Source organism: Macrobrachium nipponense, chromosome 1 (assembly GCF_015104395.2).
Source record: "Macrobrachium nipponense isolate FS-2020 chromosome 1, ASM1510439v2, whole genome shotgun sequence".
NCBI classification, from domain to species: domain Eukaryota; kingdom Metazoa; phylum Arthropoda; class Malacostraca; order Decapoda; family Palaemonidae; genus Macrobrachium; species Macrobrachium nipponense.
Genome location: NC_087200.1, coordinates 151,047,265 through 151,061,413, shown reverse-complemented (window position 1 = coordinate 151,061,413; position 14,149 = coordinate 151,047,265). Strand labels below are relative to the sequence as shown.

General features: G+C 40.0%; 2 protein-coding genes across 2 annotated transcripts in view; one reads left to right on the top strand and one right to left on the bottom strand.

The window, feature by feature from the left end:
- Positions 1–14,149, bottom strand: part of LOC135219760 (poly(A) RNA polymerase, mitochondrial-like) — a 466,613-nt gene that overhangs the window by 112,496 nt on the left and 339,968 nt on the right. The gene's annotated exons all lie outside the window — the stretch shown is intronic.
- The window catches only part of LOC135220057 (poly(A) RNA polymerase, mitochondrial-like), a 108,581-nt gene that overhangs the window by 43,406 nt on the left and 51,026 nt on the right, over positions 1–14,149 (top strand). The window contains exon 3 of the mRNA XM_064257387.1: positions 7,199–7,411. Coding sequence (XP_064113457.1) covers positions 7,199–7,411 — 213 coding nt within the window. The remainder of the gene's footprint in view (positions 1–7,198; positions 7,412–14,149) is intronic.

Sequence of the window (14,149 nt, the reverse complement as noted above, 5' to 3'; positions counted from 1 at the left end):
AGGATAATATAAAGTTTTCTTGGAGTCATTTTCGACAAGAAAATGACATTTGGTCCCCATATAAATGACCTATCTATCAGGTAAGAAGTCACTGAACATTCTGAAAGTTGTATCGCATTTTGATTGGGGTGCTGATAGAACAACTTTGCTTAGAATTTATACATCTTTGTGTCTGAGCAAGTTAGGCTATACATGCCAAATATATGGGTCAGCTACAAAGACTTTACTTGGAAAACTTGATATTGTTCACAATGCTGGGCTTCGCATCTGCACAGGTGCTTACAGAACATCTCCCATTGACAGTCTCTATGTGGATTCTGGCATACCTCCCCTTTCCATTCGCAGAGAGGAGTTGAGTTTGAGGTTTTTAGCTAGGTCCTTGCTATGAGAAACAATCCTAACTATAAATATGTTAGGGCGCCTTTAGATCGGGCTCCTAACAGATCTAGAGTGCCCAAGCCTTTGGAAGTACAGCTGAAAAATGATGCTAGAGAAGTAGGCTTGTTAACAGCACAGATAGCAGAGGTAGGATATCCCAAGTCTCCCCCTTGGTGTAATCCACCCGTTAAAGTATGTTTTACGGCAGGAGGGAAAAATACCTTACCTAGTAGGGTAATGAAAAGTGAGTTTTTAAATCATGCTGCTCAACATCATGGGAAACATGTTTTTACAGATGGCTCCAAATCGGCTGCAGGAGTTGGAAGTGCAGCTGTGGTGAGGGATATTGTTATTAGAAGGAAACTCCCATCCTCTTGTTCAATATTTACTGCTGAGCTGTACGCAATAATTCTCGCAGTCCAACATATTTTTAAAAATGGCAACCAAATAGTTTTTTATACAATTTTTACGGATTCCAATAGTGTTTTACTCTCATTAAAACAAATTATGCCAGGCCATCATCTAGTACAAGAGGTGCAGGACTGGTTAGTACTTCTGCAGTCTAGGAAGAGTATCAGTGTTCACTTCTGTTGGGTCCCTGCCCATGTTGGGGTGGATGGAAATGAACAAGTAGATAAGGCAGCAAAGGAAGCTTCAGGGCTAAGTAATCCATCCCCCTTGAGTATTCCTTTCAAAGATCTTAAGTGAGATTCATCTTTACTGTAAAAATAAGTGGCAGGCTCGATGGTCTGAACTGACCACCAATACAAAATTGAAACAAATCCACCCATTGGTGGATAAATGGTCATCTTGTAATTCTACAAGTAGGAGGGATACCATTATTTTAACTAGGCTGCGTATTGGCCATACACATGCAACGCACAATTATTTAATGAAGAGTGGGGAAGGGAGACAGGCCCCTCACTGTAATACCTGTCAAGTGACAATGGATGTTAAACATATTTTAGTTGATTGTCCTGTTTTTAATCTTCAGAGGAGGACACATTTACTCCAGGACAAACCTTTGAGAGATATACTGGGGGAAAACTGTAATACAAAGTATTGGGTTATATTACGAGCTATAATTGATTTTATTAATTTATTTATTTTACCCTTTTAATCCCTATTTATTTCACATCTAGATTTTATTGTATGAAAGTGTTGCGATTGATATTAAAGGTTAAAATGGTACTAAATGGTGTGAGTATACAGATATTATGATTGAATGAATTTCGTTATATAGCGCTGAATGGCCTTTGATGCCCCAGTGCTTGGCTTAATGCCTAAATCCTATATTCAATTCAATTCAATTCACCTAAGGAACTCGAGCCTCCTACGTGGTGCTGAGTAGTCTCACTCATGCTCCATTCGAGTCCCTGCATCAATCATCATACAGGGAACTGACTCTGTAAACAGTTTTCCCTCTGGGCTTGGCTTCCTCAAAAAGATTTGAAGGGCCCCATGGTATAGATTATGACGTAAACACACCATGGGATGGGTGTCAATAGCTTTCGAATTTGTCCTGGAATTCATGGCTAAGACCCAAAATCCCTCCGTTCACAATGACAGATTTGTCTCATTTTTCATTCCTTCCCTTAAGGAGTTTGTTAACAGCAACCCTTAAGAGTTACTGCTTTGCTCCATCAGAGCACTGCATTGTATATAAAAAGGACTTGTCACCTAAGACCTAGGTGTCACTTTTTGTTAGTAGGAGCCAAGCCAAGAAAGTGGTGTCCAAGAATACCATCTCGTTTGGCTAAGTGAGGTGATTAGGCAAGCCTACTCATTGTCAAGTTTTGTCACCAATACTGTGCATGCAGAAGCACATGACATCAGAGGAGTACGTTCCTCCCTGGCATTTAAGGGGGCAGGCCGGCTAATGCCATTCTTAAGGACAGGACTTTGATATTCATACCATTTAATAAGGTGACTTGGGACATCTCCAAACCGCATATGATTTTCGCCTCTGACCTTCGGTTTTGTGACGCCAGGGCGATTTATCCCGAAAATAACCATTTTTCAAATTTTATCTTCTCCCTTGATATTTAATATTAAGACCTGGGATTACTACTATATATAGACCTGATGTAGACCTCCAATCGAATGAGTTTTTTTTTCTAAAAGTAATTTTTTTGCTAGATATGAATTTTTCATTATGGTAAAAAAATAAACCCTATAAATTAGGAAAACAAAATTTATAAAAAAAAGACGAAACAAAAATTGGAAAAAAGGGCTTCATTTGATTGTTCTATAATGTCTTTCTGAGTTATATGCCAAATTCCAATTTTATAGCTTTAAAACTAAGTGAGAAGATAGATTTTGAAGGTCAATAACTATAGTTTTGAGATACGGGCGTTCAAAGTTTTTCTTCGTATTTTTATAACAACAATGTTAATAAATAATGATTATTATGAATGTATATTTCTTTTTTGTGTATTAATAAACCAAAATTATTTTATTTATCATAATTTAATCATAAATATGGTCCCTTTGCTCATATATTGTAGCTTGGGGCACTGCGTCAACCAAGACGGGGCACTCCTTCCTATGCAACTCTCTCTCTCTCTCTCTCCTTCACTAACTCGGCTTATTACAGCGAATTTTCATCTTCTGTATGTTAGCTAGATGTTTTCCTAGTATTTTCCGTTTTGGCATGATGAAATTCTTGCCGAAACAAAGATAAACAAACGTAAATGCAAGAGAATGTCAAGAGGTGAAATTTGAAGTTGTACTCTCTTTTTACAAAGACAATGTTAATAAATCATGATTATTATGAATTTCATATTCCTTTTTGGGTATTAATAAACCAATCTCTCTTCACTAACTACGCTAATATCGCATATATTATGATATTCTGTAATCATATTAGAGCGAATTTTCTTCGTCTTTATGTTAGCGAGATGTTTTCCTTGTCTTTTCCTCATTGGCATGATGAAATTCTTGCCGAAACATAGATAAACATATGTAAAAGCAAGCGAATGTCAGAGAAGAAACTCGAACGTGTAGACTACTTGAAATCTGTGCTCGCGCTGAATCGTGGTTCAACTTGATACTCCCCTCTGCGACTCACGGAATCTCTACAGATGCCATTTCTCACAATTTCTTTGACAATAATTATCAAAATTTACGATAACAGAAGAAATATTGCATTTTCTTGTACAGATGAATGTTTTAGGCTTATTGAGTTATGTTTACTAATTACCCTGTAACTACGAAAGTAAGAGGAATTTTGACGAAATATTTTGTATACGTATTCTCAATTGCCATATGAAGCTCCATGAATTTTTTCATGACTTTGCATTTTTTGCCCTATACCCCCATATATAAGGGTTCTGGCCGGCCCCCTTGAGAAGAACTTGTCTGTTCATAGGATTTTGAATGCTGGTTCCTGGCTTTGTCAGACCACTTTCATTTCCTTCACCTGAATGATGTTGTCCACAGGTCCTTGGACAATTTCCTTGGGTTTGGTGGTGGTTACTCAACAAGTTGCGTAGTTCATCCACTGCCCCTGGCGGGACAGTTCACATCTTGTCTAAGATGATTGTGTGGCAGATAGATTGAGTGAGATTGCTGGTCTTTTTTATTTCCCGTTTTTCCTTTCTTCCATACCTACAGGCAGTTTAAAGATCCATCATATGCTGGAGCTGCCTTAATGCAGTCGAGTGTTGCAGTCATACTGTTAGCACTGTTTATGTTCCATACAACATGCAAATATGCTTCTCAGTAGCTTCTACTCCTCTCTCCAGCAAGGGGAGGAGGAGTGGTGACAAACCCATTTCATGTGGCTGACATGGTTTGTTGCTTGAACAGATAAACGTACAGTGTTCCCCCCGTATTCACAGGGGATGGGTACCAGAACCCCCCCCCCCCCCCCCCATCCCCCCCCCTGTGAATAGCTAGAACCCACAGATAGTTGAAACACCTATAAAACTGCTTAATACTGCTTAATTTGTTAGATAAAACTCGAGAAAAAACTACTAATAATGTTATACTGGTTCTTTTAATAGTTTTATCACAAAAAGTGCATTTTATGATGAATGATTAAAAAAAACCAGGAATTTGTGGATATTTCTCATAGAAAAATACCATGAATATGCAAATTTTCTGCGAATAATGGGGGTATTTGTTCCAGAGAGAACCACAAATACGAGGGTTCCACTGTACACCATTACCCCGTATTCATGAGGGATGGGTACCAGACCCCCCGTGAATAGCTAGAACCCACAAATAGTTAAAACCCCTATAAAATGCTTGAAACTGCCTAATTTGTTAGTTAAAACTCAAGAAAAACCCACTAAAAATGTTTATACCTGGTTTTTTTAATATAGGCAAATTTTCCGTGAATAATGGGGGTTTAAGTTCCAGAGAGAAATCCACAAATATGTGAGTCCACTAATCCAGAGTATGCGAATACGGGGGGTTCACTGTAGTTCTCTTTCACTTCCATGTATGCTGTGAATCTGGACATGTTACATTGTATTTAAACCCAATGGACTGGGTGTTAGATGTCCACATATCTAACATCTCGAATGCGTAGGTCCTCTTTTTTAGAATCCTTATTTCTAAGAAAAATGATCAAGTGTGCCGAACCTTTAGTCGGTTCATGATTCTCATACCTCCCTCCAAGAGTGAGTTTATCCTAAGACCAAAGGTAAGGTTTGTTTTGCATATGAATACATGGTGAATTTTTAATTAATTTGCATTTTTCTTAGCTAACATTCCTGAAGTCTTAACATTGACTGCCCACCTCTAGCCACCCCTCTTATGTCTTATCCTGGGTTGAAAGAAAGACTAAATACATCACGAGGTTCAAGTGTAGTCTGTGACTCGCTTGCACCTCACCTACGTATTGGATGCAAGATGCACAGATTCCTTGCATAGACAGTTTTTTATGGTTTTTAAACCATTTCCAACTTGTGCCAAAAGATTTATCCTAATATTAAGACCTCAGGTTTGTTAGTGATGAAAAATACAAATTAATGAAAAATTTGTCGTATTTCTCTCTCTTCAAATTTGCAACAAAGAAATGATACTAATTGAGCATCACAAAAGAAAAGTAATATATTTCATGAACTATACTTTGACAATCCTACCCTTGCCTCTACTACTACTACTACTACTACTACTACTACTACTACTACTACTACTACTACTACTACTACTACTACTACTACTACTACTACTACTACTACCACCTCTGAGCCAACCTACATATTTAGTACCCCTGTCTTTTTTTTTTTAATGAAAAAAGACTTAACAGTTGACCCATGGACACTTTTCTGTGATTGTACAAGTTATTGAACTAAATTATTGTAGGTTGACAGAGAAAAGGGAATTGTTGAAAGTGAGTTTTTATTTTTTTCTTTTACTTTAATTTACTCATATCTTGAATTTAACCTTGTCTATTTATATATTTGGTTATCAGCCTGTTTGTCTGTACACAATATATCTAGAAAAATTAATTGCTGCTATTGAGGTTATATAAAAGTAATGTCGAAACTTCATCAAGAGAGATTGTACTTTGCTGCAAATTGTAATATAGTTTTGTATATTTTTCTCATTTATGCAAAGTGGAAATGCATATTGTGTGAAAAGAAGATATTATTGTTGTATTTGTACTTGATGTGAAAAGTGTTCTGTTTGGTTATTTCATGTACGTATTGGATTGTACATATACGTGTAATAGTGCTTAAGTTGCAGTCATCAGCTGTTTGTTAATTTGATATTTTGTCAAACTGTTTGGTGTTATTCGGCGGCGGCCTCGAGTGAGCAGTCATAGTTAGATACAGTCCAGACAAGAAGTTCTCCTGCGATCTCCGAGAGTTGTCGGGGTCTCCAAGCCTAAACCACTTTAGTATTCCTTACATCTGAAGGTTTATTTGGGAAAATTCCTTGAGGGGATATGCATATGTAAGAATAAGGAGAATTTTCTTTTGGGGTCCTTTAGATAGTTATGAAATACTGGAGGTTGTGCTAATGCCGATCTCAGACAGTTCAGGTTAGAATAATGATTGTGCCATTTGCATTGATAGTAACTCTACATTATTTATAGATTTATTATATATACAAAGCAATGCAATGTCTAAATGATGTTCAGAAAGAGTTAAGTAACCTGGGTGTCGTAGTATAGAACTTAGGCTATGATTAGGTTAGTACGTTTCAGTTCACTTTAGGCTATAGAATCCCTTGTGATTTGAAATGCTCTACTTACTTCGAAGCAAGTCAGAATATAATGGGTGATAAAAATGTAATTTCACAGAAACTTTTCAGTTCAAATCTTAATTGCACTCTTTTAAACCTCAAATGTAATCTCATAGAAACTTTTCAATTGTACTCCTTAAATCTCTCTGTCCTGTCAAATTCAAGAAGTGATACAGTTTGCCACTTGGGAGCCATATATTCCCAAATAAATGTACTGAGAATAACAGGTCATCTTAAGTTGTATTCTTCCGAGATGTTGGGTGTGAAGCTTAAATAAATAAGCTATGAAAAAGAAATGAGTTTGTATTAATAAAATTTTACTCTAAAAATATGTTTAGTAGGTATTTTCAGTATTAATAAAGGAATTACTCTGTAAATCCATAATTGGTCACCATTTCATAATTAATTTTAAGTGCAATGTCATTTTGTATCATGGTAAAAAAAATTTTTTGTACAAGATTTTTAATATTTTATGTTGCCTCTGTAACATGTAACATGGCATTATTTTAACTGAAATATAAAGTATTATCTATGGACATTTTTTCCAATACAAATCTTGTAAGATTAAAAAGTAAACCTACCATTATCTAAAAAAATAATTTAAATATTTTTTCTATAGGATCAAGCAAAGCATGAACCTTGGGGTATTCTTCGTTTGTGCAACAGTAATACTCATCCTGTGGCACTGAAGGCTGGCAACATTGCTATTGACTGGAAAGACTTCTTTTCCCCAGAACCAGAGAGAGCTTCCTCAGCAGACATTGCAGATGATGTGCCATTATCCAGTAGGAACACTTCACCAGAGCAAAATACTGCTTCAACAAAGAAAGGGGTAAAAATTCATGAAGATGATCACAGAAGTAGTAAAGAACAATTAATCAAGAGTTCAGACCTTAATGGTTTGGTTACAAAATTAAAGGTTAAAGTGGGAAACACTAGAAAGCCAACTAAAAATAAAGGGCATCGCTCAGGTAAAATTACATATAAATGGTGAGATTACTAAGAAAGTAACTATCTTTGCTGCCCCCTACAATTTATTTAATTAAAGGCCTTGGTGGTATGTATGTAAAAAATATATAGGCTTCATAATTTGGTATTATGGGATGTAAGAATTGTATGGAAATGTAAAAAATAATTTCCTGGTGCACCTAGTTGAATGAATAAAGGAAATTCAGGGTATAAAGCCAAGCATTTGGACAGAGTGCTTTACACAGTAATAATAGGGAGTTTGATGGGTTGGACTAAAGAAAAAAAATCAGATGGAATACAATGATCTTGGAGAAACACCATGGTTGTCCTAATGAGTAGTAATTATGTTTGGACAGCAAGATAGAAGAAAGAAAGAAGGCACCAATGGCTGTATTAAAAGCTAGATCATGGGTGCAACTAGGGGCTGAAGGAACACTGTAAAGACTTCAGTAGTGCCCTACAGTGCAGTGTTGGGTGTGTGTTTGGCACATACTCAGTGGAAAGCATACTTTGTTGATGGAATGTTGCCCTTATAAGAACAAGATGCTAGTGTGAAGACCTAACTGCTATGTTAAATGCCCAAGGAGGTGTGTTCTCTGTTATAGGACAGGTGCAGAGTGGCCCCCATAATAGATGGTATTTCAATAAAGTCTTAATTTGATTGCTTGAGAGAGTAAAGGGGAGGTCTACTTTTAAAACATTATGCCACATATGTTGTAGATGCAGATGTGTTTAACACCATAATATTTAGTAATGTTAAAGATGTAATAATCTTCATTTGACACTAAATTCCTGTTGGTTCAATTAATGTACCTTGCCAATCAATGTGAGGGAGTAGTTTAAGACCTCTGCACTTCTGGTTGAGGAAATGATTGGTTAATTAAGTAAAAAATTGTTTGTTCCTAAACGACATACAAAGCCTTGGTTCTTTACAATAGGAATTGCTTAAGGCATAGCCTGGACACTGCCGCTGAATTCTTTAAACAAGGCGGTTCGGTAATTAACTACCGGTCCGGTCATTGGTAGTCCCTCTGACTGAACGTAAACATTCTAATTTGCTTTCGGCTGTCGTTGTGGACAGACATGATCTACAGCGCTCACTACCTGACTGTTGTTGCTGATTTCTTTTCAATCCTGGGGGGATTTTTCCTTGTTCTTTTGACATAGTGTTGTGATAGTGTGTGTTTGTGATTTTGATCATGCAAAACCATGATTTACAACTGCTGTTGACTTCTGCCCCCAGCTGCACTGCCTGGGGTAGAAGGGAAGAAGTGCAGCAAGATCATCAGAGATAGAGGAGAAGGAAGAGACAAAGGATAAGAGGAAGAGGACGCACGAGAGAGAGTGGGAATGGAAACAAAGTCGTCCGTAGTCGGAGAGAGAGAGAGAGAGAGATCCCGATGTTGAGCAACCCTTTCAGAGAAGAAACGTCCTAAAAGTGGTTCTGAGGAGTAACCCGCCCTTCAAGTTTCAAGACCAAGACATTTCTTCCTGCAGTACAAAGTTAAGAAGCCATCTGAAGTTTCTACTGTCCCCTTTTGTGAAGCCCTCATTTCAAGCACTGATTTCGACCTCTGCAAAACTGGCCAGCAAGTATTTCATTACCACACTGTTTCCCCCTTTTTACATATTGTCAGATTTAATTTTGTTATGTAAATAGGAGAAACCATTCTGCATTTATCTTTGTGAATAGGCTTGTAAATATACTTCACTTGTTTTGTTTGAGTTCTTTCTATATTCTTACCCCGAGTTTCAGTTGTTGGTGTTTAATCCTTTTTGTTTATTATAATAAAGAACCTGGTGTTTAATCCCTTTTGTTTATTATAATAAAGAACCTGAGCAGATCTTCGATCCGTAACATGGGGGCCCTGTACAAGTGTTGGCTCACTCGAATAGGGGTGCCAGCAGCACTGTGACTAATGCCATCGTCACCACCACTGCTGCCACAGTGATGCAACCTGCTACTATGCACCTCCCCACTTAGTCTGGATACAACTCCCTATAAATGTCTCCCCAACTGTGGTGATGCAGATTAAGCCTCATATGTCTTCCCACCATCTATGACTGGAGTGCCTCCTCCTCCTGGATCTGGGGTGGCACCACTACCTGTCCTAAGGGTGAGTGCTCCTCTGGTTGTGACTGGTGACCCCGCCGGCTGTTCCCGCTGTTATGCCTGCCTCTGTTCCTGTACCTGCTCCTGCCCCAGTTCCTGGACCTGTTGAGTCATCTGCCACTTGGGGGACCCTGACTACTCTTCTGCGGAAGCTGTCAAAGAAGAAGAGATTGAAGAAGGTGTCGTCATCTTCATCTTTGTCTTCGTCGTTGGCTGCTGCCTCCTCACCTCCCCCTTGAAGGCTTCACTTCCTAAGAGGAAGGTAGCTTCTCTGCCCCCTGAGAAGTTTTGTCCTGAGATTTCTGAGGGTTTGCATCCTTACTCCGGGGAGGAAGCAGTTGGCTCTCTCGCTTGCTCACCTACTACTTCAAAATTAGGAAGCGAGACGCTGTCCCCAGGGACCAAGGTCTCGGGAGCCTCTGGAGCTCAAACTGAGGTTCGTTCTCCAGTCCCTAGTTCTCCAAGGGCACTGCCTGGGGAACTGGGGCCATGTTCGAGACTCATTTGCAAGTTTTCCGAGTATACAACCTACTAAGGGAGAGCATACATCCAAAATCAAGGACAGGAAGTCTTCCCCCCGTGACAGTGGCACAGGGCAAAAGCAGGGACCGAGCCGTGGCTCAGACCCACCTGTGAAACCAAGGCTGGTTCTTTGTCAGGTGCCAAGGTCGATGTCGCTGTTCCCCATGGTCATCCTTGGCTGAAGGTGGGTTGGACCAAGTGGATATAGTCTTGTCTATGGGCAAGAGAATTCACTCGGGTCCAATCATTCAGACAAGCTGCCTTCCCCTGCTCTACCTCGCCAGAAGCACTTCTATATATCCTTAGAGAGGCTTCTACTGACCAAACAGGTGGACCAGGACCTGGTTTGCCTGGGTTCCGGTCTGTTGCTGCAGCACCTGACGACTAGGAATATTGTGGTTAGACCTGTGGTCATTCATGGTGTCTAAGGTTGCTGCTTCTCCCGCAGCTATTGTCCCGGGGTAAGACTCGGCTTTGAGGAGAGAGATATATCCTTGGAGAGGCTTCTACCGACCAAACAGGTAGACCAAGACCTGGTCTGCCTGGGTCCCTGTCTGTCGCTGCAGCACCTGACGAGTAGGAATATATCTCTCTCAACAGGAAGCACCGACCTTGGAAGTTACCTCCATGGCAGCTCTTCAGGCAGTTTTCTGGTTAGACCTGTGGTCATTCATGGTGTCTGAGGTTGCTGCTTCTCCCATGGCTTTCAGGAGACTGCAAACCTGTGGGCAAACCTGGTACTCGAGGTGCAATGCTGTCATCTCTTGAGTGACCAGGTCCCTTGGCCCAGAGTCGGTACTGGCACTGCATAATGGACCATTGCTGTTTCTACCTCTCTCTTCAACAGAGCAGGTGTGTGCTGCAGTGGACAAGCGCAGGGATGATGACAAAGACCGGCTTGTTCACCAGACAGTGGCAAAGACCTCTGTGCCTTTGCACTTCACTGTGGCTATACCCTTGAGTCTAGCCAGCACCTACTTAGCCCTGAAGAATCCTCCTCTTTCCAGGGATCCCGAGGAACAACCCAAACTTCTTCCAGCTGCTGCCATTGGTAGGAGGTTGCCTATCAAGCCATTGGGTAACATTGCAGTGATATGGAGCAGAGACCTGGGTTGCAGATGTTCTTCGGGAGGGATATCTACTCCCCTTCGAGTCTCTGCCACCCCTCACCAACCACCCTGTCCATCTACCTTCATACACAATAAGATCTGTGAAGCACCAGACACTAGTGGAAGAAGTAAAAATACTGAGCAAGGATGCTGTAGAAGTCGTGCCGGGCTGGTCTCCAGGTTTCTACAGCCTGATCTATCTTGTAGAGAAGACCTTTAGGGGGTGGAGACTGGTCATAGACCTTTTTCCCCTGAACCGATTCATTCGCCAGACTCAGTTTAAGATGGAGACAAAATGAACAGTGCTTGCCTCTATCAGGGAGAACGATTTCATGCTTATGGTAAACTTGAGGGATGCATATTTCCAGTTATCCATCCACAAGTCCTCTCGCATGTACCTCCACTTCATCCTCGGGGAGACAGTCTACCAATTCAGGGCACTGTTTCAGGCTCTTGGCCACTCTACAGGTGTTCACGAGAGTGTTCAACCTGGTCTTTGCTTGGGCACTTTCGTGTGGGATACGTCTGTTGAGGTAACTTGATGATTGGCTGGTCCTGGCAAGCTCCTGCTTTCAGTTGCTAGAGGACAGAGATTGACTCCACAAGTTTTGCCAGGATCTATGGAGCTTGATATATCTTGAGAGGTCCGATCTCAAGCCTAAGCAGAGGACTGTGTACCTGGGCATGCTGATAGACACGGTAGCAGCAAGAGTCTTCCCCTCAAACTCACGTATCAGCAGGTTCAGGGAGGCAGCACGGTGGTTTGAGTCTCGACAGGAGCAGCCTGCTTGACTTTGGCAAGTCATGATAGTTCTCCTTGTCGTCCTTGGTGAAGCTGGTCCCTCATGGATGCTAGTGGAGACTGAGGGTGTACTCATCACAGTCCTATGACCCTTAGTCATATCTTGTGCCCTCTCTCGCAGGAGGTGAGAGAAGACTTGGACTGGTGGCTCAACAATAGGAACCTCATAATAGGAGTGGATATTTTCACTTCCCCTCTGGATGTACTTCTGTTCTCGGATGCATCAACCGAGGGATGGGGTGCACACCTGGAGGAGTTGCTGGCTGCAGGGGTGTGGAACCATCGTGACGAGCACCTTCACATCAATGTCTTGGAACTCAAGGTAGCCTTCCTGTGTCTCCAAGAATTTCGGACCAGGTGATGGGACACTGGTATTGATGAGCGACAATACCACAGTACATCAACAAACAAGGGGGACTCGCCTTCCTCGAGCTTCATTAGTTGACAGTGCAGGTACACGAGTGGGCAGAAGTGCACTCGGTGGAGCCGTCAGCCAAGTACATTCCAGGCAAGAGGAATGTAGTAGCAGACAAGTTCAGCTGCCAGGATCAGGTGGTATAGTCGATTCAATTAAGGTAGATTCTTGTGCCTATGAGACATTTGTTTGGCAGCCTCTGATTGGCTGGTCCCGTGAGGTAGGCTCTTGCTCAGTGTCATATTTTTGTTTGTAGCTTATAAAACTAGCAATATGTTTATATTTCTTCATTTATCTCACGTTTTGAAAAAGATAGGAAAGTTTTGGTCATGCCAAAGGATTCAGTATTAATTGTACAACTAAATAATCTTTTCATGAAATCAATAAGATAAAACAAAGGAATTACAATGAGTAAAAGTGAAGAGAGAAACATTTCATTTTTTATACCTGTTTTTATTTATCATTGGATTTTGCATAATTCATGTGATCAAGATAGAGTAAAGCGTGTGTTTTCATACAATAAAATCACCCTGAATACGCTGGTGCTTTCAGATTTTAGATGCATGTAATATGTAAATAGAAAATGAAGAATATGTCTTATCATGTTGCATCCGTACTTGACTCAGCCTGAAAGGAAGTCAATCTTTCTTAATTCTTTGTTGTTTATAACTTCACTGAGATTATTATTTCATATCACTCAAGTAAGTCCCTGATATATATCACTCAAGTAAGTCTCTGATCTCTTTCATTTGAAAATATATTCATATAATAAAATTAGAAACAATATTCTGAAACAACCTGATTAAAGCTTAGGCTGAGTTGAAGAGTGTGAAGTCTGTCCACAGAGTTCAAATTCTTTGCTGGACTGAATTCCCTGTGGCCTGCCTAGATCTGAGCGAACGATACCAGACGTATCCATCTGATTATTATTCTTTTCCTTATCAGATATGTCCAGACATACTATATGATTTTGGATTGAAAATTTTTGACAGTCATAATGGGAATTCTTTGTATCTATTTACAGAAAATGTAATGATATAACATGGTAAATATTGTCAAAACTGCAACCTCTTATATCGCTAATTAGCAACTCAAAAATCTCTTGCTGAGACAACAAACGCAATGATGTCTTGCAGATCACATTCTCTTGGCAATACCGTCAGACTTGAATAATTTACGGATCCAACATAAAAAGACATTCTTCATTTTCTCTTCACATATTACACGCATCTAAAATCTGAAAGCACCAATGCATTCAGGGTGAATTTGTTGTATGAAAAAACAAGTGTTATTTTATCTTGATCGCATTAATGTTGCAAAAACCGATAAGTAAAAACAGGTATAAAGAATTAAGTGCTTCTCTCTTCACTTTTACTTGCAATTCCTTTGTGTTTCCTCTTATTGATTTCAGGAAAAGATGACTCAGTTGTACAAAATACCGAATACTATGGTATGACCAAAGCTTTCCTATATTGAGCAAAGTGAGAGATGATTGAAGAAATATATACATATTGCTAGTTTTCTAAGCCACACAAAAATAATGAGACACTGAGCCAGTGACCTACCTCCTGGTACCAGCCAGAGGCTGTCAAACAAACGTCTCGTAGGCATGAGAATCTACCTTAAGTGAATAATCTATA